Here is a 21,871-nt window from a genome sequence, read left to right as displayed (position 1 = left end):
GGGAATGTCCAGAAGGCTACATTTGCTAAGTGCTGCAATTTATCAGGGTAATAATGATTTCCTGCTTGGAGGTTAGAAAGTTGTGATGAAAAATCTGTATTATGGTAAGGATTTTAACAAAATCTATTGAGTTGAAAATAAATTTAATAACACTTTGATGAAACTGGCAATAAATGATGAGAATTTGCATGTGTTTATGCTGATGAGAATCATCGTCATAGCTGGAAGGAGCATCTTACTGTGTGAAATGCTAGAGAAGGAAGGAAAGAAAGGGAAATGGAAGTTTGGAAAAGTGTTGAGTATTGGTAAAGGTATATTTCTCTAAATTCTCCTTTAGAATAGTTATATGCTACATAGATCATAATACTAGCTGGAGAATGTCCTCTCCCAGTGCTGTCAGACTTACGTATCTTAGATACATCACATCAGATTTTGTACAGTTGTCCTCTTCATGGTGCTCTATAGGGCAGTCTTTCTATCACACACTAATGCAAACACTGCTGCCTGTTTCTCACTTGGTACAAGATTATAGCTATTCAGCTGCATCAGGTGTTCACAGCAGCTCTGTATTCAACAAAATGACCTCTTCAGCTTCACATCTTGTTCTGTGTCTCCTCCCCATCATACAATAATCATTTATATTCCAGTATTTGGTGTGCCAGCAAATGCTAGCAGGGAGGAACCTGATGCAGTTTTGGTGGGATTTTTATTGTATCCAGGCAATGACCATTTTTTTAGGCTACTCCAAGTTCTGCTTGGGGTCTGGTGTAGTGAGTATGGTGCTATCCCTGATGGTTTCCCTGGAGAGAATTGCAATTCAGCACCTTGTGATATGCATAAAATCATCTGTTACTGTTTGTGATACATTTATAATTCTTAACTCTCCTTTGCCTTGTGTGGCATAGGATTGCATGCTCCTCATAGCTTGATACTGCTTCATATCTAGCAGGGCATAAAACCAACTCCCCCAGGGCAAAGGCAAGCTTTTGTTCTGCCGTAATCACTCAGGTTCAGGAAACGGCTTGATCACATTGTAACTTTGTAGGAGATTAATAATTAAACTGTGGCTGATTTAATTTATGTCCCCTTACTTTGCGAAGGAGGTTAATTTCATGTAAAAATAACATTTTTGTAATGTATTCTGTTATTCTTTTAATTTTGAGAGCTAAACTAATCATTACAGTGTGAATTTTGTTACTACCTCTTCCACAAATCAGCTTGCCCTTCCAGCTAGCCAGACATGTGTCTTAGACTTCTTTTCTAGTTATGAGAATTGGAAATGGCAAGAGTATTGAATCCCTTATCCTAAAGCAAGGTTTTCACAATCACCTCTATTAGCAAATCTGATTTAATTTGTTGTTGTTAGCCTTTTATTAATGGAAACATAGGTAATGCTTCTTTACATCTGCCTTAAGAGAGACTAGCAGCAGCTTTGGGAAGAGATTTACAGGGCTTAGCTATGGTGAATAGATGAGGGAGAATTTAATACAGCATAGACTGGGGGAAAAAACAGTATTAAGAAAGGTGGCAGCCAGGCTTGCATGAGAGAATGGTGTTGGCATTGTTGAGGAGTTGTCTCCTGCATTTGCATTCTCTTCTTTTACTTTAAGATTAGAAGAAAAAAAAAGTAATTTTTAATAGAATTTTATAGGATTTTAAGCTTTTCTATGTGTAATGTGTACGTGTAATGAATGTACACATTACATGTAATGAACATTTGTGTATCTTGAAAATTTTAGATTGCTTTTTGTTTTAATAGGATTTTTGTATTATTGTCTTGTATGTCGCTTTTCACCACTAAGAAAATGTCCAAATAAACACAAAATATAGCAGGCATAAACGAGACCTCTCAAGCAATAGATGGCTGAGGCACACCTTTGGGTCTGAGTATAATGCCAGGTGTCACACGGCTTCTGCTAGATCTCAGATTTCACAAATTTAAAGGGAAAAAGCACATTTTACCTATGTATAAATCTGATTGTCAGTTGTTGGTGAGAGCTGGGGCTGATGAACTCGGCATTTGTCACATTTGGAAGTTTATAGGTAGGCCGTTTGAAGACCTTTTTTTTTTATTTATTTTTTGTTAAATTGGAAACTTCTGCTGACAACACCAAGAAGCGGAGCCTGCAATTAAAAAAAACTCAGAAAGACAAGCAAACAAGAAAACCCAGCTCAAAAAATCCCCACCTGCCTAACCATCCCAGTGTCAGTCTTGTGAAATGAGTTCTAGTGCCTGTCTGAACTGATAGAAGTCTTGGCCATCTTGGGCCTACATCTTTAAGAACAGAGATTATTGTGGTACGGCATATGCTGTTGGCCAAATTATTTTGTTCTTAGTCAAACAAGTGAGAGTAATCACTCTTTAAATCGTTGTCTATATTAACCTCATTATAAATGTTCTCTTTATAGCAATTACTCATGCAGAAGCAGTTTGTGTTGGGTGGGCAAATGGTGGCCATGCTATATTTAGGCAGCCATCCAGCAGAAAATTATTCTTGGGGTCTGTAAACATACTGCAGGAACTCAAAAAAGCCAAGATATTACAGAATCGATGACATTTGAAAGCTTAAAAAGTAAAACTTTCTTGATCGCTTGTGAAGAGGGAAAAATTCTCAGTACTCCTCTTGCTCTTCTTATTCTGATCACTGAAAGAAATACTCTCTGGGATACTGCTATGCAAGCTGCTTGTGAAGGAACTAGCTAGTGATGAAAAATTGGTAGAAGACATTTTCTTTATACAGTATTTCCAACTTTTCATGACTGAGGGCTGTTCTGTGAGTTACCCGAAATAAATAAAAATTTTAAAAAATAAGTGTTTGCTTGGCTTCCTGTTACATTTTATCTGCACTGATTATCTGTTGATAATGTATTTTGTCTGGTTTAGACACATAGGAGAGATTGGTAATCAGTGGTATGTATATGTAAAAATAACTGGCAACTTACGGAAGTGCTGTGAACTTTAATCATCTGGTTTTGTTTTCTTACAATCAGATTTTCCTCTGGTAGTTAATAAACTGAAATAAACTTCAAGTTAAATGTGTGTCGAAGCTGCTCATTTTTTCCACTTTGTTCTATTGAAGTTTCTCTGGAGTCTGCACACAAAACAGAACAACAGGTTGGCTAGTACATTCATATTTAACCAATGGAAATACAAAGTCACTAATGTGCATATTTAACCTACAGATGAGTGACAGAAAAAAATAGTGACGTGCAACATTGAGAGACCTAAATGAAGTAAAATATGCATATTATGGGAAATGTCTTAATTACTTATTCAGAAATTTTATAAGCTGTAGTGTTATGAACCTTAAAATACTTGGTTTATTGCAGAATTAATTCATTCCTGTTTTTCCTCTGCTGCAGGAACTCATTATACAATGACAAATGGAGGAAGTATCAACAGTTCAACACATTTACTGGATCTTCTGGATGAACCAATTCCTGGAGTAGGAACATACGATGACTTCCATACCATTGACTGGGTTCGAGAGAAGTGCAAAGACAGAGAAAGGCATAGACGGGTACTTGAGATAAATAACAATACTTGGAAAATATTTTTTGTTGGATGTTAGAATTAAGGTCTGATGTAGTAACACGTACAAATATGTGCATACTTAAAATTTGTAAGTAGTTACATCAGCTAGAACTACTTGAATGTTATTAAAAAAGCACCGTTTCGTTGATACCTGCAGTGCTGCAACAGTATTTATGACTTGGAAAGGAAATAGTAATTTAATAGAGTGGGAATAGTTCCCCATCACTCAAATTACATTTTTACAGTACTGCCTTTTCTGCATGCTAGTATATTTAAGGCTATTTTCCAGTGTAGATATATTTGTAATAGTGCAGTAGTGCTTATGGTGGTACTTGTACAGAAAAGCGAGCACTGATGTATATTGCTTGTATACTGACACAAGTGTATCTGTGCTACTGCTATGTAGTGCTGCAGTTGTTTGGATTATGGAAAGTGAAAATTCTCATGTCTAAAACAGTTATATCAGTGTATATATGTTTAACAAAAAAGTAGTCTGAATACGTATGGTAAATGTCCTTTCCACTCTCCCATCACAGAAGTTGCTTTTCTCCTCTTCTCTATTGATTTCTTCAGAAGATCTTCAAAGTTCAGGCCATTTGTCTTTATCAGTGTGCTCTGCAATGAGTTCTTTCATGAAACGGACTCAAGTTGTATTAGTCAGTAACATGGTAGATGCTGTTGTTCATGTAATAGACTTCTTTAATAGCATTTTAGGAGGAAATATGCTATTCAGAGCCTTACTGCCAAACTTTTGGGACGCTTACCTTAATTAACCTTAAAAACAGAACAGATTTGGAGATGTGATTTCTCCTAAAATATTTTTAACTGCTCAAAATGAATAGTTAAAAATGAATTGGAATTGTATGGAGGGGTCAGGGGAGAGGTTCCTTCACGTGCAACACTGTAGTGTTATTCAGCTTTCTTTGGAAACACCATTTTTAACTTTCTGGAAGCAAATGTAGGATGTATATGCTGATTTACTTTGACATGGTTAAAAAAAAAAATCTTACACTAGTTTAAAAAACAAAACATCCGCAATTGCACTATCTAGTGCTTTTTTAAGGAAAAGAGATCCTTGGACAATGGATCTGAGAACACATACCTTGTTTGAATGCTTTTAATGAAAAGTGAGAAGGTGTTTTCCATGTAATACTTTATTTCATAATTTGATGTCTAAGTAGTAATTAAAACAACACTATCTTTACGCTGCAGATGTGTAGGTTAGTGTCTAGTGGATATGCCATTGGATAGAATGCTGGGCCTGACCAAATCCTGGCAAGGCAGATCACACCTGGAAATAGGTTATCTAGGGTGAAGTTTCACAGGTGTTACTCATTTTAATGTCTGAGACCAGAAAAGTCAGACAAGACAGTTCACAGTTTATAGTCACAGAACTACTGTGAAATTTATAAATATGCCCTGAACGACAGGAGACTGGACATATAATCAAAGATGTAGGAAGAAGAAGGAATCGGTACTAGTTCATGGTGGTTTTGAAAGACATGCTACTGTGGAAATTACTGTTATTTAAAAAAAAAGTTTGAGAATCTCAGAAATGTAGAGGAAACTATATATTTATTTGCTTTAGGGGTGGTATTTTTTCCTAGATTTCCTTGTCTAGTATTATGCTTTCTTGGTTTGTCTTTTTTTCTGCTGTTTGTTGCACATACTTTCTCCCTCCTTTTACAGTATGAAAAAAATCATAAGAATAGGATCCAATTACATAATGAAGGTTTAATCATAAAACAAGTTATGCACAAATTTCAGCTAAGTGCACAAAGTAAACTAAATAAGGCTAAAATAAGAATTACTATTTTTTCAGTACAATAACTTTAGATGTCATTAGTAATAGTTGTGTAGAAGTATTACAGAGTAGTTACCCAGGTTTTGGTTTTGTTTTATTTTGATGTGGTTTTTAGTCTAAAGATAAAAGAAAGATGTTTATATTTGAAATAGAAGTTTAGGAATTTGAATTGTATGGAATAGCTTATTAGTAGTACACTAACAGTTTATTTGAGGTTCAAAAAAAAAATATTTAGGAGAGACTTTTACAATTACATGTTTTAGATGTGTATCATAGAAAGTATTCATTTCTCCTAATAATGCATTTCCTGGGTTTTAGTTCTTTAAATTAAGCAAATTTCCTCTGTCAGTTGTTTGATGTCTGAATAGCCAAGCTGATTTGTCTATGTAAAGCACTAAATACAAGGAGAATGCTTGTAGTTTAGAGAGGGTATATTTGCCTGCAGCTTGCATCATGCAGTTTGTATGTCATACTTACTTTTTTTCTCCTATTCATATTAGAGAAACACATACAAGTATACATAATGATTTCTCTTTGCAGATTAACAGCAAGAAGAAAGAATCAGCATGGGAGATGACAAAAAGTTTGTATGATGCATGGTCAGGATGGCTAGTAGTCACACTAACTGGTTTGGCATCAGGTAAATTAAAAAACAGAGGATTTCTTTCTTACTTTTGTGAGCAAGTATAGTTACTGTGCTTTTCATTTGCGTGTTACCCACCAACCTGGGTAAGAGCTGGTTCAGACTACTACCGTAATTCCATGAGGGAAGGAAAAGGTTGACTATCTGGATTTACAGGCTTTAGTGTTTTGAGGGGAGGGTTTACTAATCAAATGGAAAACAAAATCCTCACTGACTTTAGTGAGAGTTTCTCAGAGTTATTGAACTTCTACCTACTAAACTACCAATGTTCTTTAATCCTGTGGTTGAGATTGATGTTTTCCCGTTCTGTTAAATTTTGCTTTTTTCCTGTAGGATTTCTTATGAAAGTGTATTAATTGATTGTGCTTGATGTTTTTTCTGCTATGATTCCCCCCTTGTCCCCCCTGGAACTTTACTGAACCCATTAGCTTATTCCATATGGACCAAAAAGTAGCTCTGGTATACGTGTAGTTTTGGTAAACACACTTCCTTGTAAAGCATTTGTTGATACATGAGCAAAGTCTAGCTATATGTTTATGTCACACCTTTCTAGAGGTTGTTACACAGAAAATATTAGCTTTAACAGGTAGAATTTGTTGGTGTCTACTTCAACTCTACCTTTTCTTTTTAATGTATTTTAGGATGAGTTTTACAGCTAAAATAATCTGATAGTTTGTGGCCCCACTGTCATGCAGTGCTGCTTTCTATCAGCATAGTTTGGAGTGACCAAACTGTGCAGGAATGAGAAGTCACAAACTTTGTGCCCAGTTTTTCCAAAAAAGTATTTCAAACAGAGATCTTAGATTAAATGCTAGGAAAATTGGATTGGTTGCGAAGTATGGCTGTGCCTGTTAAAAAGGCATGGTAACTGTATAATTGCTACTTAGATATATACATAATCACTTTCACAAATCATATATAAATTAATATAAATGCAAAGTTTGTAGCATGTTTATATACCTCTGAATGTACAAACTGGGAGTGTATAATTACTGGAAATTGCTTGTGATACTTTGGGTGGGAACATGCAGTGTTGTGTTTCCACCCCCCAAGCTGCTATGTATATTAAAATTGCTTTCCTATGTTTCTGAGCAACAAAGCGAGCAAATTCTGGCCGTGAACATTCCTAGGTTTCTGTTTCCATTGCTTTCTGTATATGTCTAGTGACTCTTGAATGGTACAACATTGATTTCAGTCATGGGGAGATCCTATGTTTATGTATTTTAATTAATTTGGTTGAAATTCCATTCTACTGAAATACTGCCTTTGACTTTGACTTTGGTTGGCCCAGGATCTCAAACTGAGGGTCTGTCAAGATTAGTAAATATAAATTAGGAAATTGGAGGTAATTCTCTACTACCAACTTACACAAGTAAATTGTGGCTGTCTCTAGACAGCTATTTCTAGTAGTGATTAATATGTTAAAAATAGTAAATTATAACTATTTAACAGTTGTACATGTCCATAAAAATAATTACTTTAGAAGTAGTTTTTCAGTGTACTGCTACCGTGAAAAACTATTTAGCTTTTGTAAAATAAAGAGGGTTTTAAATTATTTTTTTAAATCCTTTGATGCCATTTCCTAAGTAATGCCTATTTTTTGAGGACTTTGCAGCAAGTTTTCTGCATGTAGTTACAACACAGAATCCTTTAAGCTAAATCTAAATCTTAAGCTTTGAGTTTGTGAACTGCTTAGTTATCTATACTGTTTGTTACCTGCAGTAGAAATTTTACATGCTCACTGCGTTACAGAATTAAGTCATTTTGTATATGGATCTCATGAATGTCATCAGGGTTTATTTGGTGTTTTATTTATGTTGTTCTAAAACTGTTGTTGGCAAGGTAAGAATTATTTTCTCCAAATATGCTGTTCTACTATGTACAAAACATAGTGGAATAGTTCATGAGTTCTCTGAGGCATGGCAAGGTAGTTTTGTCAGAAGGTCTTTTGAGTTTTTCATCACAAAAACGTATCAGTCCTCTTTTGATTCTTAACTCCTTAGTTTTAGTGGACTGTTGGAGAACTGTGGCATGGGGGGGGGGGGGGGGGGGGGGGAGAAAAAAAAAGATGCGTTTAACTTGGGAAATATACAAGGTACTAGATTCTTTAGCAAATACTAATCTTACCATATTGCAAATAGGATATATTCCTGGAAATCAGCAATAATTTAAATGCCTGTTTCTTTAGGTTTTCTGTAATTTCAATTTACATCAATTAATACCAGGACATTTCTTCATTTTAGCTGTGTGTGTTATTCCTGTTTACAAGAACATTAATACAAAACTGTTTCTACAACAGGGGCATTGGCAGGATTAATTGACATTGCTGCTGACTGGATGACTGACTTAAAGGAAGGCATTTGCCTTAGTGCTTTGTGGTTTAACCATGAACAGTGTTGTTGGGGTTCGAATGAGGCCACATTTGAAGAGAGAGATAAATGTCCTCTGTGGAAAACATGGGCAGAACTAATAATTGGGCAAGCAGAAGTAAGTATATACTCATTCTTTGATGGCTGGTGTTGCTCAACAGCTCGACTGAACATGGAAAGAAAATAATGGTCTTAAGGTTGGGTACTAAACATGGATTTGGGTTGTACTGTCTGCTCCATTTTTCAGCATTTGAATTGATTAATAGGTTATAGTGTAATAAATGTGCATTTAATGCACTGCAAGGGGGCTTGGAGTGTTGTAGCTGTAAGGAAGTTATGAGAGTACACAACTGTTAATAACACGAGAATTTCTGTTCTTGATTGTAGCTATATATAAAAAAATAAAAATGAGATTTGTGGTGTTCTCCGATAACTAAGAATAGATTGGTTTTATTTTTTCTACCACAAAATTTTTTAAATAAAGAAGATTTACTCAGTATTCAGTAGATTTTGCCAGCTAATAGGTATTAAAAAAATACCTGTGCTATGTGCTATGTTTATTTTTTCTTTTTAAGATGAAGTGCTGGAACACTTTCTGCCTGGTATAACCCAGTCTTTGCTGATGTGCAGGCGTCATGACTTTATGCTTTTCAAACAAAACTCTCTCTTTCTTGGCTTGTTAATAATTACTGTCCCTCAAAATGTGTGCATAAGTGTAATTGCAGCAAGAGTACTTCTGGGTTATTTTAAGTAGTGATTTTGCTCCTACACCAAATTTATATTCTGACTTTTTTGTTGTTTTTCTTTTTGCTTTTAGGGTCCAGGTTCATACATAATGAACTACATAATGTACATTTTCTGGGCTTTGAGCTTTGCCTTCTTAGCTGTTTCTCTGGTGAAGGTATTTGCTCCCTATGCCTGTGGCTCAGGGATACCTGAGGTGAGGTCTAACTAATATGTACATTATAGATGTTTCATATTAATGTGAAAATTCCTGCTACCTTACAGGGTCAGGGGAAGGCAAGAGGGAGCACCCTGTGACTTTGATGAAATACATTAATACAAGTATTCAAATTTAAATAATGTAATTGTGCTAATTGTTGCTGAGAAAAATACCCCAAATTTCAGAGAATCCCCTGAGTTTGTAGATTTTGCTGCGTGCTTCTGGCTGGACTACTTTTTAAGGAAGCATTTAGCTTAAGAGAGCAGACTTCTGAAGGGTGATTTCCAAAGCTCCCCCTCAATCCCCACCCTCCCTACAGTGATAAGAGAGCAGTGGTTCATTGACAGAATACGGATCCTTTGATACAGCAATTGATCTTTTGTTGCACTGGCTTTAATTGCCTTAACTAGCACAAACCATCACAGAATCACAGAATCGTATAGGTTGTAAAAGACCTTTAAGATCATCGAGTCCAACCGTAAACCTAACACTACCAAGACCACCACTATACCATGTCCCTAAGCACCTCATCCAAACGTCTTTTAAATACCTCCAGGGATGGTGACTCAACCACTTCCCTGGGCAGCCTGTTCCAACGCTTGATAACCCTTTCAGTGAAGAAAAATTTCCTAATATCCAGTCTAAACCTCCCCTGGTGCAACTTGAGGCCATTTCCTCTTGTCCTATCACTTGTTACCTGGGAGAAGAGACCGACCCCCACCTCTCCACAACCTCCTTTCAGGTAGTTGTAGAGAGCGATAAGGTCTCCCCTCAGCCTCCGGTTCTCCAGGCTAAACAATCCCAGCTCCCTCAGCCGCTTCTCATCAGACTTCTGCTCCAGACCCTTCACCAGCTTCGTTGCCCTTCTCTGGACACGCTCCAGCACCTCAATGTCTCTCTTGTAGTGGGGGGCCCAAAACTGAACACAGTATTCGAGGTGTGGCCTCACCAGTGCCGAGTACAGGGGCACGATAACTTCCCTAGTCCTGCTGGCCACACTATTTTTGATACAAGCCAGGATGCCATTGGCTTTCTTGGCCACCTGGGCACACTGCTGGCTCATATTCAGGCAGCTGTCAACCAACACCCCCAGGTCCTTTTCTGCCAGGCAGCTTTCCAGCCACTCTTCCCCGAGCCTGTAGCGTTGCATGGGGTTGTTGTGGCCCAAGTGCAGGACCTTGCACTTGGCCTTGTTAAACCTCATACAATTGACCTCGGCCCATCGATCCAGCCTGTCCAGGTCCCTCTGCAGAGCCTTCCTACCCTCAAGCAGATCAACACTCCCACACAACTTGGTGTCATCTGCAAACTTACTGAGGGTGCACTCGATCCCTTCGTCCAGATCATTGATAAAGATATTAAACAGAACTGGCCCCAATACAGAGCCCTGGGGAACACCGCTTGTGACCGGCCGCCAACTGGAGTAAACTCCATTCACTACCACTCTTTGGGCCCGGCCATCCGGCCAGTTCTTTACCCAGCAAAGAGTACACCCGTCCAAGCCATGAGCAGCCAGTTTCTCCAGGAGAATGCTGTGGGAAACTGTGTCAAAGGCTTTACTGAAGTCTAGATAGACAACATCCACAGCCTTCCCCTTATCTACTAGGCAGGTCACCTTGTCGTAGAAGGAGATCAGGTTGGTCAAGCAGGACCTGCCTTTCCTAAACCCATGCTGGCTGGGCTTGATCCCTTGGTTATTCTCTACATGCCGTGTGATAGCACTCAGGATGATCTGCCCCATCAGCTTCCCCGGTACCGAGGTCAGGCTGACAGGCCTGTAGTTCCCCGGGTCCTCCTTCTGGCCCTTCTTGAAGATGAGCGTCACATTTGCTAATCTCCAGTCAGCAGGGACCTCCCCAGTTAGCCAGGACTGCTGGTAAATGATGGTGAGCACATCTGCCAGTTCCTTCAGTACTCTCGGGTGGATCTCATCAGGCCCCATAGACTTGTGAGTGTCTAAGTGGTGCAGCAGTTCCATTTCCACTAACCATTTCCCCCTGGATTATGGGGGCTCCAGTCTGGTCCCCATCCCTATCTTCTGACTCTGGGGGCTGGGTACCCAGAGAACAATTGGCCCTGCTACTAAAGACTGAGGCAAAGAAGGCATTAAGTACCTCAGCCTTTTCCTCATCCTTGGTCACTGTGTTCCTTCCCCTGTCTACTAGAGGCTGGAGATCCTCCTTAGCTCTCCTTTTGCTGCTAATGTATTTGAAGAAGTGTTTTTTGTTGTCTTTTGCAGCAGCAGCCAGATTGAGCTCTAGCTCAGCTTTGGCCCTTCTAATTTTCTCCCTGCACAGCCTTGCTACACCTTTGTAGATCAGACAGTCACAAAGTAAAATGTGTAATATCCTCAAAAACTCATTCTTTTTACAATTGCTGTCTGCTACTATACACAGAATCAGAAGGAAAAACCCAAAGTCAAAGTCTGGTCAGTCTCACTTCTCCAGTCATTCTTTAAATATTTCTTTATGTATGTGTACTGTAGAAGTTGAAGGACAAATCCTGCCTCTGAATAAGCCTGGAGTAGTACTGTGCCGTTATTCCAGAATAGTTTTCTTCCTAAATTGGTTTCCAAATTTAGCTAACCTTTACTTTCTAGGCACAGCTGCCCAGTGTTTTGTGTGTATCCTATTTATAGACGTGTTGTCCTTTCCTATGATGACTATATTATTTCCTATATATGGGCATATTTTCCAGGCTAATAATATGACACTGATAGGCAAAGTAATAGCCTAGGCAAGTGGCACATCTTTTCTAGTGGAAAATGGCTGATCTTGTTCATCTTTATGTCAAGGAATCTACTGTTAAATTTTTATGTAGAGATGGTAAAACATAAGGAGAAAACAGAGAGGGGTAAAATTGGTGCAAATGTGATATTGCTACAATAGATGACCTTGAGTATAGTTTTTGCAGGTTTATTTTTCCCTTGGGAGTTTTCTGACTTTCACTTGATAATTTACATCATAAACCAATGAATGCAGTCTTAGAAGCTACTGCAGATTATTTTCTACTAAATGTAATTGATAATGTTGTTGTATGTTATTGTCCAGTGTTTAAGAGTAAGTTGCACATGGAAAGCCTCTGGTAATCAGATGGACTCAGTGTAGCAATCTGAACAATACATGTTTTAAAGTGTGATAAAGTTAGTCATTTGAAAAGGCTATTTCTGAAGTTATGCAGCTAGAATGATAAAAGTAATTATTTTCTGAAGAAAGGAGAGTACAATAACATATATTATTTTTTCTTTCTTCCAGATAAAAACTATTTTGAGTGGCTTCATCATCAGAGGTTACTTGGGGAAGTGGACTTTGATGATAAAAACAATTACTTTAGTCTTGGCTGTCGCATCAGGTTTGAGTTTAGGAAAAGAGGGTCCCTTGGTACATGTTGCCTGCTGCTGTGGGAATATTTTTTCCTACCTCTTTCCAAAGTACAGCACAAATGAAGCTAAAAAAAGAGAGGTAAATTCTTGCAAAAGCATTTCTAGAATGTATTGAATATCCATGCATTTACACCGATTTGTTTAAAAGATGATATTTGTTCTCTTGGACAGTGTTTAGGCTTGGATTATCAATGTTATTTATTGTGTTAAGAGCAATGTATTACCCCTAGCATTCTCCAAGGTAAATTGTTTCCATGTCAGAGTAAGTTTGCGTTTCTTCCACCGCAGAGACCATTTCTGTTCTTGGCTCTACATTTTGGTAATTTATGAGTATGTTCAGTTGTGAAGACAGCAGAGGACTTTTGAACCTGTGAACAAAGTATTCCTGGAAAAGGGTTGGTGACAACAGTGTTTCTGCCTATTTCAGTTTGTTGTTGTTAGTGAGAGTGTGGTGGGTTAGCCTTGGTGTCCACCAGGCCGCTCTCTCACCCCGCCTCCTTAGCAAGACAGCAGGAGAAAGAAAGATGAAAAGCTCATAGGTCAAGATAAGGACAGGGAGATCACTCACCAATTACCATCACAGGTAAAACAGACTAGACTTGAGGAAGATTACTTTATTGCCAATTGATAAGAGAGTAGGATAGTGAGAAATAAAAACAAACCTAAAAACACCTTGCCCCAGCTCTCCCTTCTTCCCAGGCTCAACTTCAGTCCTGACTCTTCTATCCCAGAGTGGCACAAGGGGATGGCGAATGGGGGTCAGTTTGTAATGCTTTGTCTCTGCCGCTCCTTCCTCCTCATGCTCTTCACCTGCTCCAGCGTGGGGTCCTACCCACGGGAGACAGTCTTTCATGAACTCTTTCAGCATGGGTCCTTTCCACAGGGTGCAGTCCTTCAGGAATGGACTGCTCCAGCCTGGATCCCCTACAGGCCACAATTCCTGCCAGAAAACCTGCTCCTGCGTGGGCTCCTCTCCAAAGGCCATGGCTCCTGCCAGGAGCCTGCTCTGGCATAAGCTCTCCACAGGCTGCAGCTTCCTTCAGGGCACATCCACCTGCCCTAGCCTGGGGTCCTCCACAGGCTGCAGGGTGGAGATCTGCTCTGCCATGGTCCTCCATGGGCTGCAAGGGCACAGCCTGCCTCACCATAGTCTTCTCCACAGGCTGCAGGGCAATCTCTGCGCCAGCGCCTGGAGCACCTCCTCCCCCTCCTTCTTCACTGACCTTGGTGTCTGCAGGGCTGTTTGTCTCACATTTTTCTCACTCCTGTCTCTCTCAGCTGCTGTGCAGTGATTTTTACCCTTTCTTAAGTATCCTATCACAGAGGCACCACCAGCATCACTGACGGGCTCAACTTTGGGCAGCAGTGGGTCCATTTTGGAGCCAGCTAGAACTGGCTCTATTGGACGTGGGCGTAGCCTCTGATGTCTTCTCACAGAAGCTAACCCTGCAGCCCCCCTGCTACCAAAACCTTGTCACATAAACCCAATAGAGAGCGCCATGCTAAAGAAAGCAAGTATAGTCATAGAGAGTAGCAAGATTTAACATTCTTACTAATTCAATAAAATGTTTGTAATGTAAAATAAAAAAGGGTGCCATCCCAGCTTTGCCTCAGTTCTCAGGCTCAACTTCTAGAAGGAGACTGCAGAACATGGGAAATTTGGGTTCACTTCCTATTTCAAAGCTATGTATTCTTCAATAATTTAACTTACCTGTGGTTTAGCTGCTTATCTCAGAATAATGTAATGATTCTTTGAGTTTCTATGTGTATTCTTCCACCAGTGTGTAAGGGCTACTACGTGGGGATCAGTGTTCTTGCAAGGAATTTGTCCAATATTGTTATAATTAGCACACACTTTAACCATCCTCATATATTGAACATAATTCATCCATGATGCTGTAGGACCAGCTGCTGCTTCAGTTCCTCTTAATCTCTCCCTTAATGTCAGTTAACCTCAGATCTTTTTGCAAGTTTTTGCTTGAAGACTACTGAGTGCAGATCTCCAGGACTGATATAATAGCTATGTAGTCTGTCATCAATTGTTGTCCCTTGAATAATATTTATGATTGGTGGACTTCTCTGCCACACATGTCTAGCACAGAGAAAGCTTACTGCAATTTCTTGAAAATGAGATATCAGCAGTTTCATACTGAAGCATAGACTCCTTTGGGTGCTTCGCTGGGGAGGCTTTGAGCAGCGTCCTTGGCTTTGTCATGGCTAGTACCTGGTCGCTGGCTGCTGTGGCCACTGGCCACATCTTATGAGCATTCTGATATACTTACTTGATGCTTTTCTGTTAGCAAGTCTGTGTGTCCTTGATATAAACATAGAAAAAACTGATATCTGTAATGAGATTCTGTTCTTCATGTTTAAAGCATATCACAGACTGCAAAAAAACCCCTCACCGTTGTTCTTTTCCAGGTGTTGTCAGCTGCGTCAGCAGCAGGAGTATCTGTAGCCTTTGGTGCCCCAATTGGTGGAGTCCTTTTCAGTCTGGAGGAGGTATGTCAAGAGATGGCACTGAAGGATAGATAGTAAAAAAAATCTCTTTTATCATGAATGATCTCAGATTCCTTTGAGATATGCAGTGTTTCCTAAGAAGGAAATTATTTTTGGACTCGCATTTCAAGTCAAGAGTCCCGTTACCGGAAAACTCCTAAAGATATTTTTTATTTTCTTTGGATGAATGTCAGCTTTGTTTTATTCTGAGTTACATTTTTCTGGAGAAGGGCTGAGTCAGTTAATAATTACCGTTTACATACAGATAGAGATACAGCAGTTTTTCACTCTAGGAGTGTGTTCTAAAAAAAGAAAAACCAGGCTCTTTTTTTCATTTTGAAAGAGGCTTTAGAAACCTCTTTGACAGTTTTATGAAACAAGTTTTTAAACATTACTTTTCTTAAAGTTTCAGAGACTAAACACAATTGAATATGTTAATTATTAAAAAGGCAAATATGCTATAAAACTGACCCCCAAGGCAACCAAACTCTCTTCTCCAAGAAATGTTTCATATTAGTTTTCATTAGTTGTTTTCAAAGTACGCAAGAATGTTATTTAGATCATGAGCATTTTTAAAAACCCTAAAAACCTAAAAAACTCTGAATTGAATAAAGGAAGCAAAATATTTTTTCATGTATAATTTTGCTATATCATTAGGGGATTTTGAGGAATGTCAAAAAAAATTCCAAAAAAGCTCAGAAGAAAACTCTCTTGAAATTCAAATCAGGCTATGTGGGGCTTAAGTATGAAATTGCATGCTCTGTTTTAAGGATTTTTTTTTTTAATGTTTTAATCATACTTCATAAAAATAACACATCTGCCAGAAACCTTTCATTGTAGGTTGAATGGAGACGAAACAGTATTAGCAGGAAATTTGAGAGAGCAGCTAGTACACAGTCTGGTTCTTAAGAATGCTAGAAAGAGATGCTTATAAACAGAGAAGCTTTTAAACAGAAATTACTATGCATTATTTCCTAACAGTCTTAAAACAGCAGTGGTTTCAATACTGCTTTAGTATTGTCTTTAAAACTGATATAAGTAGAAATTGTTGTAGAGCTTTATAAAAATGTGGTATGTGCTAGCATGCCAGTGCTCCAAGTGATAGGAATAATACTGATAATGTAAGAGTACTTTTTTTAGCATATACCATGTGAGCAGCAGTATTGGAGCGCATGCATAAAACAGTCTTTCCAGTATTTTTAATTGAATCACTAATAATTCTCATGTATTGCTTTTTGCAGGTCAGTTACTATTTCCCACTGAAAACTTTATGGAGATCATTTTTTGCTGCTTTAGTAGCTGCATTCGTTTTAAGGTCCATCAATCCTTTTGGTAATAGCCGCCTAGTTCTTTTTTATGTGGAATATCACACTCCTTGGTACCTTTTTGAACTGCTTCCTTTTATTCTTCTGGGAGTATTTGGTGGGCTCTGGGGAGCGTTTTTCATCCGAGCAAACATCGCATGGTGTCGTCGACGCAAATCTACGAAATTTGGGAAGTATCCTGTCCTGGAGGTTATTATTGTTGCAGCAATAACAGCTGTCATTGCATTTCCTAATCCATATACAAGGCTAAACACCAGTGAGCTTATTAAAGAGCTCTTCACAGACTGTGGGCCATTAGAATCCTCCTCCCTCTGTGACTACAGAAATGATATGAACGCAAGCAAAATAGTAGATGATATTCCTGACCGTCCAGCAGGCACTGGAGTCTATTCAGCTATATGGCAGTTGTGTTTAGCGCTCATATTTAAAATAATCATGACAGTCTTCACCTTTGGTATCAAGGTAAGTGTGAATGCAGTGGCTGCATCATCTGCAGTGATTATTTCATTCTTCCGTCATTTCATTTTCCATCTCTCAAAGCTAGCAGTTTTGTTTATAGAATTCTTTTCATGTGTAGTTCTTTTAAAAAAAGGTCTTTTTACTGTTGATTAGTAAGCAATTCTTGTAGAAAGCAATATTAAGTTTAATTAAATTCAAACTAGCCCTTTGTTCAGCTGAATAGAAACGCATGCTAAATTTAATAGGGAACAGTAACTGTGTGGGTGGGTGGATGGCTGTTTGTATGGGCCTGATTCAGCAATAAGGATGATTCTAAAATTTCCATGAGCTGAGTTCAGCTGAGTTCAAACATAACCACTCAGGTTCCCTAGTCCTGTTACATGGAAGAAAAGACTGTACCTCTTGAACAACTCGTAGGTTTTTTTTTTAATCCCCTCTCCGCATTTATCACATAAGTGTAATTACTGCAGCCTGTCCAAGGGAGCCAATGATGATTTCTTTCCTGAAATTTTCAGTATTACATGTCATGACTAGAAAGTGGGCTTTGTTCGTGTGACTGTAATGGGAATTTCTTCTGCATTACAAAGCAGCATAATTTTTGTCTTTCCTGGTCATTTTGTAAATCTGTTTTGGAGCTCTCTTCAGCTTCTCTCCAACCTGTGGCTGTTTTCTGAATGACATATAACAGTCATGCCTTCATCATTTTCTGTCTTGTCAAGCTCTCTTCATAGTTTTTTGCAACTACATCATTATCAGACGTGTCTTAACACAAACGTATTGTAGAATGTTCACTAAGCAGGATTTGTGCTTAAACAGGCTTTAACTTTTCAGTCTACATTGCTGTTCCATGTTAACTGCATGCATAAGAAAATACTTCTTTACCGTGAGGGTGGTTGAACACTGGAATAGGTTGTCCAGAGAACTTGCGGAGTCTTCATCCTTGGAGATACTCAAAACCTGTCTGGATGCAATCCTGGGCAACCTGCTGTAGTTGACCCTGCTTGAGCAGAGGTGTTGCACTAGACAATCTGGAGCGGTCATGTCCAACCTCAGCCATTCTGTCATTCTGTAACTGATGGAACAATATCGTGTTGTGTTTCTCACGTGTTGATATTTTAGAAGATGTTGCAGTCTGTTATTTGAAGTAATTTTCCATACATTGATTGATGGGTAAGAGAAATCTGTTGTGTATATTTTAAATGCTAGTCTTCCATAGGTCAAAATTTCAGACATTATTCTGTAACATGACCACTCCAATCTGTTTATTCACTTACTGTATTTTACTTATATCTAGGGCTCTGCCCTTCTAAGCATTATAACATTTCTTACCATTCATGTGTTCATGTGCATCTGGCTCTTTCTCATGGGATTGTCACCACAGGATCACACTTTGTGTATTAGAATTGACTACATTACAGAAGGGTAGAGCTTACACTTCATTTGGTTTTGGTTAATTTTCTCATAATTTCAGCATCTGCAATTTGGTGGAAATATTTTTGTGCAGCTGTAAGAATAGATTTATCACTTTGCCAATAGGCAAGGAGTCATGCTGCTGTCAGTGGTGGGACTGTGCTACATACAGTTCTCTGAAGCTTTAAAGCGTATGGCTGGTTAGAATGTCAGCCAGTATCGGGAGATCTGGAGAAGGGAACGTCACTTTAATGTTATATTTATTTGCATTTTAAGCTTTATTTCCATGAAAGGAGGAGAAAATTCAAAATTTAGAAAAAAGAAAAAAAAAAGATTACTTTGTCATTTAAATCATTCTTAAGGATCCTCTGGGCTCTCCAGGTGTGTTCCTGGAGCTGTAGCCATGTTCAAATACACAAGTCTCCCCCACAGGAACTGTTTTCCTGTGAGGTAAGCAAAACTACTTAGCTGCTGCCTGTGGGGCATGGTGATTCCTGCTGCTTTTACTGCCATGGACAAGGATCACCAGGAAGCTGATCTGGCAGTTGTTTGTTTGGGATTTGGTTTTTTTTTCTTTCAGGCTTTTGTAGGTATACTGAACTGCTTATTATCAGTCGAGTTGTTACTGTGTCTAAATGCTGATCATCAACAGTTGGGGTGGGATTAGAGCTTTGCCTCAGAACCTGACTGGTATGCAACTGCACTACCAAAGAAGTGGAAAGTTGTATCCATATCCTGATTCCTTGCTTGTTTCAAAGATGATACATGTGCCACAGAATAAATCTTTTCCTCTGTAGTATAACTTGAGTTAGGCTGGCATGCATTGGAAAAGAAAGCTGAGACAAGGTAGAACCTAACTTTTTTCCTTGCTCCTTCTCAGTGAAGGTTCCTCTCTACTTTGTGACTTGTGATTCAGAGGCTTATGCAAACAAATGCAGCTGTAAAATAATTACAGTTAGACTTGTAACCATTATCCACATGTGATGGAAAGAAGAGAAGGAGCTAGATGCATAAAAAAGTTATGTTAACAAAGGACCAGAAACAATTTGAATATTCCCTGTGGAGACTGAATTTCTGTGGCATACTGCTGTAGCAGACTAGAATCTGAGGCAGTCTGAAAGATGTATTCCATTACTTTTATATCTGAAATGTTATTTTTTCAGGGTGCTATTGAACTGTTCACCAAGAAAGAATTTCACTCAAGAAAAAAATTGGATTTTAACAGTTAGAAAGGGGTTTAGACGCATGATTAATTGTGGGAAATAACAGTAGTAGTATAAATATACAATTCGGATATTACACTAAAATGATAGCATTTAATAGTTACCTCTATCAACACTGAAATATTAGGTAATTTGGGATGGGAATGAAGGATTATTAAACTTTTTCCCCCAAACCTCTGCAGCTGGCTTTCAAACACAAAAGTTTGCTATGTTTGTTTGTCCTTGGTTTGACTGTTAGACATCATCTTTGCAACCATAAATATTGGCAATAATAATAATAATAATGAAGATGATGATACAAATAGATTCTGAAATACAGTTCTGCACCACCTATTGGGTTCATGGCAAAATCTGTAGTTTGGAATTGCACAATACTGAAATTTCACAGCTGTACAGTGGAAAAAAATTAAATTATGTGTCCTGCTACACCAGGAGTGCAATTTTTTAATGAAGTTATTTTGACAAGATAGGCTTAGGTGCATTTAGACAAAAAGTAAAAATTCTACTACTTATTTGTAGTCAGATCTGTACCTCAGTCACAATAGAAAATATTTTGTTACTAACAACTGCTGTGAGGAGAAGCAGTGGGCATTTCTGGTTTAATGAGACATTTAGACACCAGTATGTTTTTTGGAAAGAAGATCAGCTTCCTAAGGAGGAGAAAAGATACACAACAGCAGTTTCTCAGATGAACCCTCACTCTTTATGAAGCTGCTGATAAAAGCAAGACTTGCAATAATATTTTACTGAGCCATATTGGTATGACAAGGCTCTGTGGCCTTTTCAGGTTTTAGTTAATAACAGAACAACAGTTTAAATAACTAAAATTACAGTAGGAACTTTTTTTTACAGTAATGTATTATCTACTTTTTGCAATGGGAGCTGTCCTGCCTTTTTCTCTCTTAGTGTATTTAGCATTCTATATACACAACTTTGTATGGGAAACTGCAATATAGTAAGCAAAGCTTCTAAAATTACCTATTTAGTTGGCCATCTAATTTACAGCAGTGTTAGGAAGCAGTTTGGGAAGGCAGTCCTATGTGCAAAGCTTGTTTAATAAGTGAATGTTGACTCAGAGGAACATAAAGTAATAAGAGAGATGGGAAATACTAAGGAAGACTTTTCAGTACTAGTAGCACAGCTCAGTTTGGACACACATATGGCAAAAATTGTGCTGTTGGCACTAAGAGTCTAGTTTGTAGTCCTGTATTGGTGATAGATTTGCTCTTAAATAAACAAATGTGCTCATAAAATGGATTCAGCTAACCAGGTTGATCAGAGCTATCAACAGCATTGTGTTAAGTTTTATTAACCTTGCAATGTCAATTTATATGTTTTTAACATGACAATTTGAGCATTTGCATCTCATTTGGCAAAAAAAAGAAATTACTTCTAAAAGTATGCATCAGGTATGTTCCCATCAGCGTGACAACAGTTCTTCTGGTTTTGGTGCAGGTTCCATCTGGGTTGTTCATACCTAGTATGGCAATTGGAGCAATAGCAGGAAGGATTGTAGGAATTGCAGTGGAGCAGCTGGCTTACTACCATCATGACTGGTTCATTTTCAAGGAGTGGTGTGAAGTTGGAGCTGACTGTATTACACCTGGTCTTTATGCCATGGTTGGCGCTGCTGCGTGCTTAGGTAACTAAAATATAACAGAGCAAATAAGTATCTTATTTCTTGTATGTTGCCAAAATAACGATTAAAAATGAAGAGAGATATAAAAGTGTGCAGTTTTGGAATACCTTCTTCTATGGACTTCTCTCTCTTCAGAATAATACATTCACATCTCTACATGAGACCGTCAGATCCTTGTGATCTGAGGAATAACGTGAAATTTAAATTGATGAGAAATAGAAGAATTTAAATAGTAGTGTTTGCTTTCTCTTTTTGGTATCAAGAGGTGTCATTACTACATCAGTCAGAAAAATCAGTTTCTTGAAGTGTATGAAGTAGAGGATTTGCAGAGTCAAGTGCTGTTGAAATTATTACAAGGAGGTGATGTGATCAGCTGCTGCGTCTACATGAATTGCAAAAAATGTTCTTGAACTTCATAATCCAAACAAAACTTTCAGAAGTGTCTGATGATTTGAAGAGTCCATCTTGAGATATTTTTAACAAGTCTGATTTACGTTTGTAAATCAGCTGTTGAAAATCAGCTTCATGGAAGGAGGCTTAAGTTGGGTACCTAAACTAGGAGAGGTTTATTGAAGGTCTTGTCTTATCCTAGCTTGTAACTTCATTGCCTTAGAAATTAAACTTAAAAGCTATTAGTACA

The 21,871-nt window shown here is 38.2% G+C and overlaps 1 protein-coding gene across 5 annotated transcripts in view; it reads left to right on the top strand.

Annotated features, from left to right (window-relative positions):
* CLCN3 (chloride voltage-gated channel 3) overlaps nucleotides 1-21,871 on the top strand; it is an 83,105-nt gene that overhangs the window by 51,093 nt on the left and 10,141 nt on the right. For all 5 annotated transcript variants that reach the window (XM_075500318.1, XM_075500317.1, XM_075500320.1 and 2 more), the window contains 8 exons: nucleotides 3,364-3,521; nucleotides 5,880-5,979; nucleotides 8,282-8,469; nucleotides 9,169-9,291; nucleotides 12,549-12,755; nucleotides 15,098-15,178; nucleotides 16,417-16,962; nucleotides 21,048-21,234. In XM_075500318.1, the coding sequence (XP_075356433.1) occupies nucleotides 3,364-3,521; nucleotides 5,880-5,979; nucleotides 8,282-8,469; nucleotides 9,169-9,291; nucleotides 12,549-12,755; nucleotides 15,098-15,178; nucleotides 16,417-16,962; nucleotides 21,048-21,234 (1,590 nt within the window). The remainder of the gene's footprint in view (nucleotides 1-3,363; nucleotides 3,522-5,879; nucleotides 5,980-8,281; nucleotides 8,470-9,168; nucleotides 9,292-12,548; nucleotides 12,756-15,097; nucleotides 15,179-16,416; nucleotides 16,963-21,047; nucleotides 21,235-21,871) is intronic.

Source organism: Mycteria americana, chromosome 4 (assembly GCF_035582795.1).
Source record: "Mycteria americana isolate JAX WOST 10 ecotype Jacksonville Zoo and Gardens chromosome 4, USCA_MyAme_1.0, whole genome shotgun sequence".
In the NCBI taxonomy this organism is placed as follows: Eukaryota; Metazoa; Chordata; class Aves; order Ciconiiformes; family Ciconiidae; genus Mycteria; species Mycteria americana.
The sequence above is the reverse complement of the archived record's forward strand: the minus strand, read 5'-3'. Positions and strand labels throughout refer to the sequence as shown.